Source organism: Salmo trutta, chromosome 6 (assembly GCF_901001165.1).
Source record: "Salmo trutta chromosome 6, fSalTru1.1, whole genome shotgun sequence".
In the NCBI taxonomy this organism is placed as follows: domain Eukaryota; kingdom Metazoa; phylum Chordata; class Actinopteri; order Salmoniformes; family Salmonidae; genus Salmo; species Salmo trutta.
The window spans coordinates 14,177,053-14,195,005 of record NC_042962.1 but is presented as its reverse complement, the minus strand read 5'-3'; the positions used below and the strand labels follow the sequence as shown (position 1 = coordinate 14,195,005).

The window sequence follows — 17,953 nt, the reverse complement described above, 5'->3', positions numbered from 1 at the left end:
TCTTTTCGTCAAAGGCTTATATAGTGGAGAGGGGGAAGGATGTGTTTCATCATTTATAACCCCTGTCTCTTCACAGGGGTGGGCCACTGATCAAGCAGGGCACTTTCCTTATGAAAACCCAATTCTCTCATTTGGAAGCTAAAATTACATTTAATCTCCTAACAAACAATTTCAATATCAAACATTTCAATTGCATAACAATTCCATGTGACTCTGATAACTAGAGGGTGTATACTTTCCCAGGTACAGTTTATGTCGTCCTGTCATCAGTCATAATGTCTCAGATGACAACCGAACTGACATACATACTCATTACGTTCCCAAGAATATTTCCAACTGGTTTTATTACCAAAATATGGTTCCTTTTCCCCATTTGTTTGATGTTCCCAGACTCTCTATATTTAACAGGACAGCAGTCCTTCAGGACAGCAGTCCTTCAGTAGGGTCAGAGAGGGGAAGGGAGAAAGGTATTTATGGGGGGGGTCATAAACCTTACCCACAGGCCAACGTCATGACACAGTATAGTACTACCAGTATGTGCACAATTGCATACATTAGTGTGTACAGATGTAGGATCTTAATTTGATCACTCTTTTGTTGCTGAAACTTTCCTGCATTGCAGGAAATGCAAACTTGTAGTGTATTCAAGGTATTAAAAGGCTTCTACATTTTGTAATTTCCAGTTTAAAATGTCAGACTTGATTGACCCTCAAGAAAAATGTGTCAACCCCTACAAAAAATGTCCACATAATAATTCACATATCCTATTGCTGTGGATTATTTTCCTGCTGTTGCAAACTGTCTCAAATTAAGATCCTACATCTGTATATGTGTCACAATGTAAAATCTATCAATGACTAACTATGAAGGATGTCATATCATCTCTGCCTCACCCATCTCTCCCAGTCTCTTCCTCTTTCTCATTTAATTCACTCTCTCTTTCTCTTCCTCTTGTCCTTTGTTTCTCACTGTCTCAATTCCTCCTCCACTCTTTCTGAGTCACTGTGATGTTCATCTAAAATCAACCACATTGATGACTGTGTGTATGGATTTTTGTGTGGATATACCAGTGAAAAGTTTGGACACACCTACTCATTTAAGGGTTTTTCTTTATTTTTACTATTTTCTACATTGCAGAATAATAGTGAAGACATCAAAACTATAAAATAACAGATATGGAATCAATAAGTAACCAAAAAAGTGTTAAACAAATCAACATCTATTTAATATTTGAAATTCTTCAAAGTAGCCACCCTTTGCCTTGATGACAGCTTTGCATACTATTGGCATTCTCTCAACCAGCTTCATCTGGTAGTCACCTGAAATGCATTTCAATTAATAGGTGTGCCTTGTTAAAAGTTCATTTGTGGAATTTATTTCCTTCTTAAAGCCATCTCGGCTCCATCATTCATTGAATCAGATGGCTCATTTATTACAAAATCCCACTGATATTGCCAACTACTTTAATGACTTTTTCATTGGCAAGATGAACAAACTTAGGGATGACATGCCAACAACAAACGCTGACACTACACATCCAAGTATATATGACCAAATTATGAAAGACAAGAATCGTACTTTTGAATACCATAAAGTCAGTGTGGAAGAGGTGAAAAAATTATTGTTGTCTATCAACAAGGACAAGCCACCGGGGTCTGATAATCTGGATGGAAAATTACTGAGGAAAAGAGCGGACAATATTGCCACTCCTATTTGCCACATCTTCATTTTAAGCCTACTAGAAAGTGTATGCCCTCAGGCCTGGAGGGAAGTCATTCCGCTACCCAAGAATAGAAAAGCCCCCCTTACTGGCTCAAATAGCCAACCAATCAGCCTGTTACCAACCCTTAGTAAACTTCTGGAAAAAATTGTGTTTGACCAGATACAATGATATTTCACAGTAAACAAATTGGCAACAGACTTTCAGCACACATATAGGGAAGGACACTCAACAAGCACAGCACTTACACAAATTAATGTTGATTGGCTGAGAGAAATTGATGAGAAAATGATTGTGGGGGCTATCTTGTTAGACTTCAGTGCCGCTTTTGACCCTTATCGATCATAGTCTGCTGCTGGAAAAACATATGTGTTATGGCTTTACACCCCCTGCTATAATGTGGATAAAGAGTTACTTGTCTGACAGAACACAGAGGGTGTTCTTTAATGGAAGCCTCTCAAGCATAATCCAGTTAGAAGCAGGAATTCCCCAGGGTAGCTGTTTAGGCCCCTTGCTTTTTTCAATCTTTCTAGCGACATTCCACTGGCTTTGAGTTAGGCCAGTGTGTCTATGTATGCGGATGACTCAACACTATACACGTCAGCTACTACAGAGACTGAAATGACTGCAACACTTAACAAAGAGCTGCAGTTAGTTTCGGAATGGAACAAGGAATAAGTTAGTCCTAAATATTTCCAAAACTAAAAGCACTGCATTTGGGACAAAACATTCACTAAACCCTAAATCTCAATGAATGATGTGGAAATTGAGCAAGTTGAGGTGACTAACCTGCTTGGAGTAACCCTGGATTGTAAACTGTCATGGTCAAAACATATTGATACAACTGTAGCTAAAATGTGGAGAAGTCTGTCCATAATAAAGCGCTGCTCTGCCTTCTTAACACAATCAACAAGGCAGGTCCTACAGGCCCTAGTTTTGTAGCACCTAGACAACTGTTCAGTAGTGTGGTTAGGTGCCACAAACAGGGACTTGGGAAAATTGCAGTTGGCTCAGAACAAGGCAGCACGGCTGGCCCTTAAAAGAACACGGAGAGCTAACATTAATGACATGCTTGTCAATCTCTCATGGCTCAATGTGGAAGAGAGATTGACTTCCACATTACTTGTTTTTGTAAGAGGTGTTGACAAGCTGAAGGTACCAAGCTGTCTGTTTAAAATACTAGCACACAGCTCGGACACCCATGCATACCCCACAAGACATGCCGGTAACTGATGCAAGCAGTAAAATTAGATTTAAAAAGCAGGTAAAAATACACCTTATTGAACAGAGGGGACTGTGAGTAACATAAACATAGGCACTGACATATGCATACACACACATGATAACATATGCACTATACACACACGTACACATGGATTTTGTGTTGTAGATATGTGATAGTGGAGTATGGGCCTGAGGGCACACTTAGTGTGTTGTGAATTCTGTAATGAATGTATTGTAATGTTTTTAAAATTGTATAACTGCCTTAATTTTGCCGGATCCCAGGAAGAGTAACTGCTGCCTTGGCAGCAGCCAATGGGGATCCATAATAAATACAAATAAATACAAATGCAAATGCATTTGAGCCAATCAGTTGTTTTGTGAGAGGTTAGGGGTGCTATAGAGAAGATAGCCCTATTTGTTAAAAGACCAACTCCATATTATGGCAAAAACAGCTCAAATAAGTAAAGAAAAATTACAGTCCATCATTACTTTAAGACATGAAGGTCAGACAATACAGAACATTTCAAGAAGTTTGAAAGTTTCTTCAAGTGCAGTCTCAAAAACCATCACGCACTATGATGAAACTGGCTCTCAGGAGGACCGCCACAGGAAAGGAAGACCCAGAGTTACCTCTGCTGCAGAGGATAAGTTCATTAGAGTTACCAGCCTCACAAATTGCAGCCCAAATAAATGCTTCACAGAGTTCAAGTCACAGACACATCTCAACATCAACTGTTCAGAGGAGACTGCGTGAATCAGGCCTTCATGGTTGAATTGCTGCAAAGAAACCACTACTAAAGGACACCAATAAGAAGAAGAGACTTGCTTGGGCCAAGAAAAACGAGCAATGGACATTAGACTGGTGTAAATCTGTCCTTTGGTCTGAGGAGTCCAAATTTTTTATTTTTGGTTCCAATCGCCGTGTCTTTGTGTGACGCAGAGTAGGTGAACAGATGATCTCTGCATGTGTGGTTTCCACCGTGAAGCATGGAGGAAGAGGTGTGATGGTGCTTTGCTGGTGACACTGTCTGTGATTTATTTAGAATTCAAGGCACACTTAACCAGCGTGGATACCAAGTATTCTGCAGCGATACGCCATCCCTTCTGGTTTGGGCTTAGTGGGACTATCATTTGTTTTTCAACAGGACAATGATCTAACACATCTCCAGGCTGTGTAAGGGCTATTTGACCAAGAAGGAGAGTGATGGAGTGCTGCATCAGATTACCTGGCCTCCACAATCACCAGACCTCAACCCAATTGAGATGGTTTGGAATGAGTTAGACCGCTGAGTGAAGGAAAAGCAGCCAACAATTGCTCAGCATATGTGGTAACTCCTTCAAGACTGTTGGAAAGCATTCCGGGTGGCTACTTTGAGGAATCTCTAATATAAAATATATTTTGATTACTACATGATTCCATATGTGTTATTTCACAGTTTTAATGTCTTCACTATTATTCTACAATGTAGGAAATAGTAAAAAAGAAAGAAAGAAAAACCCTTGAATGAGTAGGTGTGTCCAAATTTTTGACTGGTACTGTATGTCAATATGTTGCCATGGAGATAGGACAGAGGTGGTGGGCGCTTTATCCCCTGTGTGTATTATCCCTGTCTGTGTGCTAGTGTGAGTTGGATCCTGTGTGTATTATCCCTGTCTGTGTGCTAGTGTGAGTTGGATCCTGTGTGTAATATCCCTGTCTGTGTGCTAGTGTGAGTTGGATCCTGTGTGTATTATCCCTGTCTGTCTGCTAGTGTGAGTTGGATCCTGTGTGTATTATCGCTGTCTGTGTGCTAGTGTGAGTTGGATCCTGTGTGTATTATCCCTGTCTGTGTGCTAGTGTGAGTTGGATCCTGTGTGTTTTATCCCTGTCTGTGTGCTAGTGTGAGTTGGATCCTGTGTGTATTATCCCTGTCTGTGTGCTAGTGTGAGTTGGATCCTGTGTGTATTATCGCTGTCTGTGTGCTAGTGTGAGTTGGATCCTGTGTGTATTATCCCTGTCTGTGTGCTAGTGTGACTTGGATCCTGTGTGTATTATCGCTGTCTGTGTGCTAGTGTGAGTTGGATCCTGTGTGTATTATCCCTGTCTGTGTGCTAGTGTGAGTTGGATCCTGTGTGTATTATCCCTGTCTGTGTGCTAGTGTGAGTTGGATCCTGTGTGTATTATCCCTGTCTGTGTGCTAGTGTGAGTTGGATCCTGTGTGTATTATCGCTGTCTGTGTGCTAGTGTGAGTTGGATCCTGTGTGTATTATCCCTGTCTGTGTGCTAGTGTGAGTTGGATCCTGTGTGTAATATCCCTGTCTGTGTGCTAGTGTGAGTTGGATCCTGTGTGTATTATCGCTGTCTGTGTGCTAGTGTGAGTTGGATCCTGTGTGTATTATCCCTGTCTGTGTGCTAGTGTGAGTTGGATTCTGTGTGTATTATCCCTGTCTGTGTGCTAGTGTGAGTTGGATCCTGTGTGTATTATCCCTGTCTGTGTGCTAGTGTGAGTTGGATCCTGTGTGTATTTTCCCTGTCTGTGTGCTAGTGTGAGTTGGATTCTGTGTGTATTATCCCTGTCTGTGTGCTAGTGTGAGTTGGATTCTGTTTGTATTATCCCTGTCTGTGTGCTAGTGTGAGTTGGATTCTGTGTGTATTATCCCTGTCTGTGTGCTAGTGTGAGTTGGATTCTGTGTGTATTATCCCTGTCTGTGTGCTAGTGTGAGTTGGATTCTGTGTGTGTGCGTGAGCGTGTGTTGTCTGCTGTGTATTTGTATTTGTGTCGCCCCGTGTGAGTGTGTTTGTGTTGTCCCCTGTGTATGTTACCCCCGTGTGAGTGTGTGTGTTTGTGTTGTCCCCTGTGTATGTTACCCCTGTGTGTGTGTGTGTGTGTGTGTGTGTGTTGTCCCCTGTGTGTTCGTGTTGTCCCCCTGTGTGTGTCGCATTTGTGTGTGTGTATGTGTGTGTGTGTGTGTGTGTTGTCCCCTGTGTGTTTGTGTTGTCCCCCTGTGTGTGTCGCATTTGTGTGTGTGTATGTGTGTGTGTTGTCCCCTGTGTGTTTGGGTTGTCCCCCTGTGTGTGTCGCATTTGTGTGTGTGTGTGTTGTCCCATGTGTGTGTTGTCCCCTGTGTGTGTGTGTTGTCCCCTGTGTGGGTGTATGTGTGTGTGTTGTCCCCTGTGTGTGTGTGTGTGTGTGTGTGTGTCGTCCCCTGTGTGTGTGTGAATGTGTGTTTTTGAGTGCAACAGGAACCTGGGGCTGTTATCGAGTCACTTCCCTGGGCCGCCAGGCCCTCTTTATTTCGGGAGACCTAGGGGTGTTCGGGAAAGATAAACACTATCTGCCATCAGGAAACCCTAGAGCCGTTTCCACAGGAAATTTCAAATAACTAAAGTAAATAAAAGGCCTTTTCACTGTATTCCTCTGGCTGCTTTTACCCACAATAGCTATTCAACATTGTCATCAAAGGTTAAGAAAATGGCGGCTTGGTCAACACTTGAGAGTAGGAGTCAGATTCGTTGGAGGTCAAGTGAGATGGTGGGCAGGGAGGTTTGTTGTGGTGTTAAAAAGGTTTTCAGAGCTGTTTGTATAGAGAGGTGTAGACCAGAGTGGCTTGAATAGGAACTGAATCTCTGCATCCCTCTCTCTCCCTTTCTCCCTCCCTCCCTTTCTCCCTCCCTCCCTCCCTCCCATCTACCTTACCACCCTTTCACTCTCTCTCCCTCCCTTCCCCCTCTCTCCCTCCCTCCCTCCCTCCTACCTTACCACCCTTTCACTCTCTTTCCCTCCCTCCCTCCCTCCTACCTTACCTCCCTTTCACTCTCTTTCCCTCCCTCCCTCCCTCCTACCTTGCCTCCCTTTCTCTCTCTTTCCCTCCCTCCCTCCCTCCCTCCCTCCCTCCCTCCCTCCTACCTTACCTCCCTTTCACTCTCTTTCCCTCCCTCCCTCCCTCCTACCTTGCCTCCCTTTCTCTCTCTTTCCCTCCCTCCCTCCCTCCCTCCCTCCTACCTTACCTCCCTTTCACTCTCTTTCCCTCCCTCCCTCCCTCCCTCCTACCTTGCCTCCCTTTCACTCTCTTTTCCTCCCTCCCTCCCTCCCTCCCTCCCTCCTACCTTACCACCCTTTCACTCTCTTTCCCTCCCTCCCTCCCTCCCTCCCTCCCTCCCTCCCTCCCTCGCTCCTACCTTACCACCCTTTCACTCTCTTTCCCTCCCTCCCTCCCTCCCTCCCTCCCTCCCTCCCTCTCTCCCTCCTACTTTACCTCCCTCCCTCCCTTTCACTCTCTTTCCCTCCCTCTCTCCCTCCTTCCCTCCTACCTTACCTCCCTTTCACTCTCTTTCCCTCTCTCCCTCCCTACCTCCCCCTCTCCCTCTGTATTTCCCTCTCTCCCTCCCTTCCCCCTCTCTCCCTCTCCTCTCTCCCCCCTCCTTCTTTGCTTCTCTCCCGATTCCTCTGTCTCCCCCCTCCCTCTCTGTCTCCCCCTCCCTCCCTCTCACAGACGTCCCAGGAGGCTTCAGTGTGAGTCAGGAGGATGAGCCAAGGGAGGGAGGAGACCTACACCTCACCTGCGTAGCCAATAAGCACCTGTACACCAATTTGTCATGGCAACGGGTGACTGACCCAGCAGAGGCCACACCCCCGACCCCCTCCCTGGGTGGTGAACTGTCCTCAGGAGAGTTTTCTGACACTCTGAGTCTATTGCTTGGCAACCTGACGGCGGGGGATTCTGGAACCTACCGCTGCTCCGCCCATCACCTGCTGACGGGACAGAACACACATCTGGACACACAGGTGGACGTGACAGGTGAGCCTTCTGACCTCTCACACAGGACCACTCTGATCATCATCATCATTACCATCATCATTACGTCTTCAATATCATCATCGTTACATCATTATTACCGTCTTCATTATCATCATCGTTACAATCATCATTATCATTGTCATTACCATCACGGTTACGCCATCATTACCATCATCATTACCATCATCATTATCATCATCATTACCATCATCAGTATAATCATCATTACCGTCATCAGTATCATCATCGTTACCATCATCATTACCATCATCAGTATCATCATCATTACCGTCATCAGTATCATCATCGTTACCATCATCAGTATCATCATCGTTACGATCATCATCATCATCATCATTACCATCATAATTATCATCGTCATTACCATCATCATTATCATCATCATTGTAATTACTATGACACATTCACACATCCATGGACAAACAGGGTAATACTCAAATCAACATACTCATAGATGTGCTCACACCTGTCATTTCAACTCAGCAGAATTGCTTTGATGAATTTAATGGATTGGCTATATGTCCCTTTACATTTTATGGGAATAACGCCATTCCTTCAGCACCTGGTATGTACATAAACACTCACGTTCACACACAGTGATACACCTACGCACACACAGTGATACACCTACAAACACACAGTGATACACCTACACACACAGTGATACACCTACACACACACAGTTAGATCAGTGCTTGGGAACCGTAGTCCCGTAGTTTCCTGGGGCCCCTCCCTGTCTCAGTCTGCTCTCCTGCTGTCTTTCTCCCTGTCTCAGTCTGCTCTCCTGCTGTCTTTCTCCCTGTCTCAGTCTGCTCTCCTGCTGTCTTTCTCCCTGTCTCAGTCTGCTCTCCTGCTGTCTTTCTCCCTGTCTCAGTCTGCTCTCCTGCTGTCTTTCTCCCTGCCCCAGTCTGCTCTCCTGCTGTGTTTCTCCCTGTCTGTCTGCTCTCCTGCTGTCTTTCTCCCTGTCTCAGTCTGCTCTCCTGCTGTCTTTCTCCCTGCCCCAGTCTGCTCTCCTGCTGTCTTTCTCCCTGTCTCAGTCTGCTCTCCTGCTGTCTTTCCCCCTGTCTCAGTCTGCTCTCCTGCTGTCTTTCTCCCTGTCTCAGTCTGCTCTCCTGCTGTCTTTCTCCCTGTCTCAGTCTGCTCTCCTGCTGTCTTTCTCCCTGTCTGTCTGCTCTCCTGCTGTCTTTCTCCCTGTCTCAGTCTGCTCTCCTGCTGTCTTTCTCCCTGTCTGTCTGCTCTCCTGCTGTCTTTCTCCCTGTCTGTCTGCTCTCCTGCTGTCTTTCTCCCTGTCTGTCTGCTCTCCTGCTGTCTTTCCCCCTGTCTCAGTCTGCTCTCCTGCTGTCTTTCTCCCTGTCTGTCTGCTCTCCTGCTGTCTTTCTCCCTGTCTCAGTCTGCTCTCCTGCTGTCTTTCTCCCTGTCTCAGTCTGCTCTCCTGCTGTCTTTCTCCCTGTCTCAGTCTGCTCTCCTGCTGTCTTTCTCCCTGTCTGTCTGCTCTCCTGCTGTCTTTCTCCCTGCCCCAGTCTGCTCTCCTGCTGTGTTTCTCCCTGTCTCAGTCTGCTCTCCTGCTGTGTTTCTCCCTGTCTCAGTCTGCTCTCCTGCTGTGTTTCTCCCTGTCTCAGTCTGCTCTCCTGCTCTCTCTCTCCCTGCACCTCTTTCTTTCACGTGGGAATGCTCCCTCATCAGGAGGAAGAGGACACAATGGCACTTCCCACAATGCCACATTTACAGGCCCCTTCACAGGGCCAGAGGAACAATCAACCAATCAGACACTGTCAAACCACGGACTCACAGACAATCATCAATTGTTGTCCTGGAGGAAGATATGGGAAACAACAATCAGTCCCACATTACTTAAGTGCCTTTTATTCATTTATTTTACTGCTGCTGCTCACCATACCTCGACGCATAGACTTCCTCTCAAAGACCCCCGTGGGCTTTTAACTAGAGAGAGACAGAGAGGGAGGGGGGTCATCCAATTGTAGTCTTTGTAGTCTAGGTGGTGAGTAATGTTTCAAATTGAGTGGTTTTAAGGTTACAAATCCAAGAGGAACCCAGGTCAGCTGAAACACACACACATACACGCACACAGAAATGTGTCACTAACACACACATTGTGGTCAGAGCATGGCAGGGGTCCAGGGACGGATGTCAAATATCCCTGCGTTCCATTTGTAGAGAAAGAAAAGGAAAAATGACACTAATTCTATTCATGGACCTACTGCATGACTATTCATGGGCCTACTGTATGACTATTCATGGACCTACTGTATGACTATTCATGGACCTACTGTATGACTATTCATGGACCTACTGTATGACTATTCATGGACCTACTGTATGACTATTCATGGACCTACTGTATGACTATTCATGGACCTACTGTATGTCTATTCATGGACCTACTGTATGACTATTCATGGACCTACTGTATGACTATTCATGGACCTACTGTATGACTATTCATGGACCTACTGTATGACTATTCATGGACCTACTGTATGACTATTCATGGACCTACTGTATGACTATTCATGGGCCTACTGTATGACTATTCATGGACCTACTGTATGACTATTCATGGACCTAGTGTATGACTATTCATGGACTTAGTGTATGACTATTCATGGGCCTACTGTATGACTATTCATGGACCTACTGTATGACTATTCATGGACCTACTGTATGACTATTCATGGACCTACTGTATGACTATTCATGGACCTACTGTATTACTATTCATGGACTTACTGCATGACTATTCATGGGCCTACTGTATGACTATTCATGGACCTACTGTATGACTATTCATGGACCTACTGTATGACTATTCATGGGCCTACTGTATGACTATTCATGGACCTACTGTATGACTATTCATGGACCTACTGTATGACTATTCATGGACCTGCTGTATGACTATTCATGGACCTACTGTATGACTATTCATGGGCCTACTGTATGACTATTCATGGACCTACTGTATGACTATTCATGGACCTACTGTATGACTATTCATGGACCTACTGTATGACTATTCATGAACCTAGTGTATGACTATTCATGGACCTACTGTATGACTATTCATGGACCTACTGTATGTCTATTCATGGACCTACTGTATGACTATTCATGGGCCTACTGTATGACTATTCATGGAGCTACTGTATGACTATTCATGGACCTACTGTATGTCTATTCATGGACCTACTGTATGACTATTCATGGACCTACTGTATGACTATTCATGGACCTACTGTATAACTTATGACTCATCTGTTCTGTTGGAATTTATTCACTTGACATTGAAGTAACTCAATATTTTGTGATGCAATGAGGACCTCTGTTCATGTGGACCTTGGCCATTTGGTTATTAACAACACACACACACTTCTCTCTCTCACACATGCGCTCCTAATCACACACACACTCATGGTGTGTGTTTTCCACAGTACTGGAGGCTCCGGTGCTGTTACAGAATCTGTCTGACTGCAGCGTGAACATCAGCAGCTCAGTGACACTCATCTGCCGCGCCCACGGAGTGCCACGCCCATTCATCACATGGTACAAGGACCAACACACACTGCTTCAAGGATCAGGTGGGAGGCACAGTGATCTTATATCCCTTCTCAACTATACTGAACAAAAATAGAAACGCAACATGCAACAATTTCAATGATTTTGCTGAGATTACAGTTCATAAGGAAATCAGTCAATTGAAATAAATTAATTAGGCCCTAATCTATAGATTTCACACGACAGGGCAGAGGTGCAGCCATGGGTGGGCCTGGGAGGGCATAGGCCCAACCACTTGGGAGCCAGGTCCAGCCAATCAGAATGAGTTTATCTCCACAAAAGGGCTTTACTACAGACAGAAGTACTCCTCAGCTGTCCGGGTGGCTGGTCCCAGACAATCCTGCAGGTGAAGAAGCCAGATGTGGAGGTCCTGGGCGTACTGCCAAATGGACATACTGACAAATTCTCTAAAACAACATTGGAAGCGGCTTATGGTAGAGAAATGAACATTCAATTCTCTGGCAACAGCTCTGGTGAACATTCTTGCAGTCAGCATGCCAATTGCACACTCCCTCAAAACTTGAGACATCTGTGGCATCGTGTTGTGTGACAAAACTGCACGTTTTAGAGTGACCTTTTATTGTCCCGAGAACCACGTGCACCTGTGTAATGATCATCTTGTTTAATCAGCTTCTTGATATGCCACACCTGTCAGGTGGATGGATTATCTTGGCAAAGGAGAAACGCTCACTAACAGGGATGTAAACAAATTTGTGCCCAAAATTTGAGAGAAATAAGCTTGTTGTGCCTATGGAACATTTCTGAGATCTTTCATTTCAGCTCTTGAAACATGGGAACAACACTTTACGTGTTGCGTTTTATATTTTTGTTCAGTATATATGGGAATATTACAACAGTGAAAGTTGAGTTGCTTGGTGACTTGGAGTGTCAATAGTCTAAAATGACTTCCTCTCCTCCTCTTTTTTACTTCACCTGCACTGATCTGAATAAATCTGAATAAATACAGGAAGATGAGAGAGAAACTGTTGGGAAATGACTCCTGAAGTTGGTGTTGGGAAATGACTCCTGAAGTTGGTGTTGGGAAATGACTCCTGAAGTTGGTGTTGGGAAATGACTGTGACATGTTCTGTTTCTCATGTGTAGGTATCGTCATAGCACAAGGAGGCGAGAACCTCCACATTGACCGAATCACAGTGGAGGACCAGGGTCTGTACACCTGCCAGGCAACCAATGAGAGAGGCTCTGCTGAGAGCTCCGCCTACATCTGGGTTCACAGTAAGGATCCATTGACCAATAGTAACTGTAGAATACACTCAACTCTCTCTCCTCTCTCGTTCTATAACCATCCAAGATGGGTTTCTTCCATATTTGGTCATGTTGGTGCCTGTGGATAAACACTCTTGTGATAGCCGGGATGTGAGTGTTAAAGGGTACGAATGACAACCAATTAGATGATCAATCTTATACATCTAACAGTAATCGAATCATGATCTATTATAACAAGGGTGAAGAGTAAAGCCTCAGCTAATAGGGTCAGTGTTAAAGACAAAACGAGACACTGCTTTAGATAGTGCTGCTATCCTTATACATCTTGATTGATTTTCCCTTCTTTAGAGAATCTTTGGTGCGTGACCCAGTCCTTTCCAGTAGAGGCTGGTCTACAGTGTCAGTCACCCCTGTTTGGAGGGCCCACTCACTGAGTAGCAGCTAGCGGAAGCTCCCTAGCCTGACCATGGAGAGGAGTGGCTGAGTGTTGTTGTGTTCTAATAAGTCAGGAAGGAAGCTGTCTCCCTTTTTGATTTCCTTCGGAAGCCCCACTCTGCTGCCCCGTAAACTGAGGCTATTTCTATATCTTCAGAAAAACACCAAGATGAATGAGGAAGATGGCTGTTTGTGTTTGAGCCTGTTGGGCCGTTTCCACCCTGATCAGAGGCTGGGACAGACAGGGAGGGACGGAGGAACAGTGAGAGAACAGCACCCTCATGTGGGAAGGTGGAAAACTGCAGCGCATGAGTGAAATAAATGTCAGATAAGTGATTTTACTTGAAGTGAGGGAGGAGAGAATAAGTATTCCTGAGAGGGCCTTGTTCATCTCTGTGCTTCTATTTCTATAGTTTAAAACGTGTAAATCCTCAGATTAATTTCAATCATCCTCTTCTCTCTCCCTTACGTTGTACACAGAGGATGTTTTTGCAGAATTCTGCATGCAGTCTCAATTTGGTGTTTGTCCCATTTTGTGAATTCTTGGTTGGTGGGCGGACTCCAGACCTCAACCATAAAGGGCAATTGGTTCTATAATTGATTAAAGTATTTTTAGCCAGATCCTAATTGGTATGTTGAATTTTATGTTCCTTTTGATGGCGTAGAATGCCCTTCTTGCCTTGTCTCTCAGATCGTTCACAGCCTTGTGGTAATTACCTGTGGCGCTGATGTTTAGGCCCGAGGTATGTATCGTTTTTTTGTGTGCTCTAGGGCAACGGTGTGTAGATGGAATATGGATTTGTGGTCCTGGCAACGGTACCTTTTTTGGAACACCGTTATTTTTGTCTTACTGAGATTTAATGTCAGGGCCCAGATCTGACAGAATCTTTGCAGAAGATCTAGGAGCTGCTGTCAGCCCTCCTTGGTTATGGACAGAAGCACCAGATCATCAGTAAACATTTGACTTCAGATTGTAGTCCTCTCTCTCTCTCTCTGTGTAGACTCATCCGGTGGCCTGTCTCTGGAGATCCCTACTCTCACCTGTACCTGTCTGGTGGCCACTCTCTTCTGGCTGCTTCTCACTCTCTTCATACGTAAACTCAAACAGGTGAGACACAAATGGAGCAGACATGAGTGTATAAAATTGTGTAACTATCTGTCCTATTTTTGATAATTTCATATAAATCCATTACTCTCAGCCAAACTCTTCGAGTGCCAAGGCTGAGTACCTTTCAATCATCCTGGACCCAGGGGAGGGGCCTCTGGAGGAGCAGTGTGATAGGCTACAGTACGACCCAGGCCAATGGGAGTTCCCCAGAGACCGCCTCAAACTGGGTATAACTTTACATCATTTGTTACCAACCTGGTACACTGTGTAGTGATTGGTTACAGACCAAGTATAAAGTTGGGAGAGAGGAGATGATTAAGATTAGTGATAGATATGATCACTTTCTCATAACAATCTTATCTGCATCAGAGATGACTGGGAGTGCCCCGTGTAATCAGCATTATCTGTGTTGTGCTAATCATGTCTGTCAAGGGTGGGAGCTGTGTTTACTGTAACTAATCAGGTCTGGCTAGGGTGGGAACAGAGTTTGACTCATCAGGGCTTGTTGGATATACAGTCAATGTCATTTTAATTTCTCAAGTTTTATAAACGGTCAGCTGGGATATCTACAGTGAGGGAAAAAAGTATTTGATCCCCTGCTGATTTTGTACGTTTGCCCACTGACAAAGAAATGATCAGTCTATAATTTTAATGGTAGGTTTATTTGAACAGTGAGAGACAGAATAACAACAAAAAAATGCAGAAAAACACATGTCAAAAATGTTATAAATTGATTTGCATTTTAATAAGGGAAATAAGTATTTGACCCCCTCTCAGTCAGAAAGATTTCTGGCTCCCAGGTGTCTTTAATACAGGTAACGAGCTGAGATTAGGAGCACACTCTTAAAGGGAGTGCTCCTAATCTCAGTTTGTTACCTGTATAAAAGACACCTGTCCACAGAAGCAATCAATCAATCAGATTCCAAACTCTCCACCATGGCCAAGACCAAAGAGCTCTCCAAGGATGTCATGGACAAGATTGTAGACCTACACAAGGCTGGAATGAGCTACAAGACCATCGCCAAGCAGCTTGGTGAGAAGGTGACAACATTTGGTGCGATTATTCGCAAATGGAAGAAACACAAAAGAACTGTCAATCTCCCTCGGCCTGGAACTCCATGCAAGATCTCACCTGGTGGAGTTGCAATGATCATGAGAACGGTGAGGAATCAGCCCAAAACTACACGGGAGGATCTTGTCAATGATCTCAAGGCACCTGGGACCATATGTAACAGTATTGTTTCCGTCCCTCTCCTCGCCCCAACCTGGGCTTCAACCAGGGACCCTCTGCACACATCAACAACTGACACTCCACGAAGCATCGTTACCCATCGCGCCACAAAAGCCACGGCCCTTGCAGAGCAAGGGGAACAACTACTTCAGGTCTCAGAGCGAGTGACGTCACCTGATTGAAACGCTATTAGCACGCACCACCGCTAACTAGCTAGCCATTTCACATCGGTTACACATAGTCACCAAGAAAACAATTGGTAACACACTACGCCGTGAAGGACTGAAATCCTGCAGCGCCCGCAAGGTCCCCCTGCTCAAGAAAGCACATATACATGCCCGTCTGAAGTTTGCCAATGAACATCTAAATGATTCAGAGGACAACTAGGTGAAAGTATTGTGGTCAGATGAGACCAAAATGGAGCTCTTTGGCATCAACTCAACTCGCCATGTTTGGAGGAGGAGGAGGAATGCTGCCTATGACCCCAAGAACACCATCCCCACCGTCAAACATGGAGGTGGAAACATTATGCTTTGGGGGGGGTTTTCTGCTAAGGGGACAGGACAACTTCACCGCATTAAAGGGACGATGGACAGGGCAATGTACCCTCAAATCTTGGTTGAGAACCTCCTTCCCTCAGCCAGGGCATTGAAAATGGGTCGTGGATGGGTATTCCAGCATGACAATGACCCAAAACACACGGCCAAGGCAACAAAGGAGTGGCTCAAGAAGAAGCACATTAAGGTCCTGGAGTGGCCTAGCCAGTCTCCAGACCTTAATCCCATAGAAAATCTGTGGAGGGAGCTGAAGGTTCGAACTACAAGAAACGTCTGACCTCTGTGATTGCCAACAAGGGTTTTGCCACCAAGTACTAAGTCATGTTTTGTAGAGGGGTCAAATACTTATTTCCCTCATTAAAATGCAAATCATTTTATAACATTTTTGACATGTGTTTTTCTAAAAAAAATTGTTGTTATTCTGTCTCTCACTGTCCAAATAAACCTACCATTAAAATTATAGACTGATAATTTCTTTGTCAGTGGGCAAACGTACAAAATCAGCAGGGGATCAAATCGTTTTTCCCTCACTGTAGGTGGTTCCCACCTGAAGCCTTTAGAAACATTGACTCTGACAGACTGCCACCACCCAGTGTTAAACCACAACCCACCTTTGGGTTTCAACCCCACCATTTGAGAAACAAATAAGATTGTGTTTGAATTATCTCTCTGTGTCCTTTCAGAGAAACCTCTGGGCCGTGGGGCCTTTGGGAAAGTCATGCAGGCGTCTGCCTTTGGCATCGACAACTCTACAGGCTGCAGGACTGTGGCTGTCAAGATGCTCAAGGGTACCTGCTTTATTATGTTCACTATATCTGAGTCATGCTATCTAACAACGTGACAAATGATGACCATTCAGAATAGAATAGAACATGACTCTACCAGCATAATGTGCTGTATTAATAATGTGCTGTATTTATAATGTACTGTATTAATAATGTACTGTATTTATAATGTACTGTATTAATAATGTACTGTATTTATAATGTACTGTATTTATAATGTACTGAATTTATAATGTACTGTATTAATAATGTGCTGTATTTATAATGTACCATATTAATAATGTACTGTATTAATAATGTACTGTATTTATAATGTACTGTATTAATAATGTACTGTATTTATAATGTGCTGTATTTATAATGTACTGTATTTATAATGTACTGTATTAATAATGTACTGTATTAATAATGTGCTGTATTTATAATGTGCTGTATTAATAATGTTCAGTGTTAATAATGTGCTGTATTTATAATGTACTGTATTAATAATGTACTGTATTAATAATGTGCTGTAATTATAGAGTGATGTATTAATAATGTACTGTATTTATAATGTACTGTATTTATAATGTACTGTAATTATAGAGTGATGTATTAATAATGTGCTGTATTTATAATGTACCATATTAATAATGTACTGTCTTAATAATGTGCTGTAATTATAGAGTGATGTATTAATAATGTACTGTATTTATAATGTACTGTATTTATAATGTGCTGTAATTATAGAGCGATGTATTAATAATGTGCTGGAATTATAGAGTGATGTATTAATAATGTGCTGTATTTATAAAGTGCTGTATTTATAATGTGCAGTATTTATAATGTACCGTATTAATAATGTACTGTATTAATAATGTGCTGTAATTATCGAGTGATGTATTAATAATGTGCTGTATTTATAAAGTGATGTATTAATAATGTACTGTATTTATAATGTACCGTATTAATAATGTGCTGTATTTATAATGTACCGTATTTATAATGTGCTGTATTTATAATGTGCTGTATTAATAATGTGCAGTATTAATAATGTGCTGTATTTATAATGTACTGTATTAATAATGTACTGTATTAATAATGTGATGTATTTATAATGTGCTGTATTAACAATGTACTGTATTTATAATGTACTGTATTAATAATGTACTGTATTTATAATGTACTGTATTTATAATGTACTGTATTAATAATGTTCAGTGTTAATAATGTGCTGTATTTATAATGTGCTGTATTTATAATGTACTGTATTAATAATGTACTGTAATAATAATGTGCTGTAATTATAGAGTG

General features: G+C 43.3%; 1 protein-coding gene across 1 annotated transcript in view; it reads left to right on the top strand.

The window, feature by feature from the left end:
* The window catches only part of LOC115195269 (uncharacterized), a 93,289-nt gene that overhangs the window by 46,975 nt on the left and 28,361 nt on the right, over positions 1 to 17,953 (top strand). The window contains exons 13-18 of the mRNA XM_029755041.1: positions 7,418 to 7,723; positions 11,194 to 11,340; positions 12,422 to 12,553; positions 13,981 to 14,087; positions 14,179 to 14,314; positions 16,559 to 16,663. Of these exons, the coding sequence (XP_029610901.1) occupies positions 7,418 to 7,723; positions 11,194 to 11,340; positions 12,422 to 12,553; positions 13,981 to 14,087; positions 14,179 to 14,314; positions 16,559 to 16,663 (933 nt within the window). The remainder of the gene's footprint in view (positions 1 to 7,417; positions 7,724 to 11,193; positions 11,341 to 12,421; positions 12,554 to 13,980; positions 14,088 to 14,178; positions 14,315 to 16,558; positions 16,664 to 17,953) is intronic.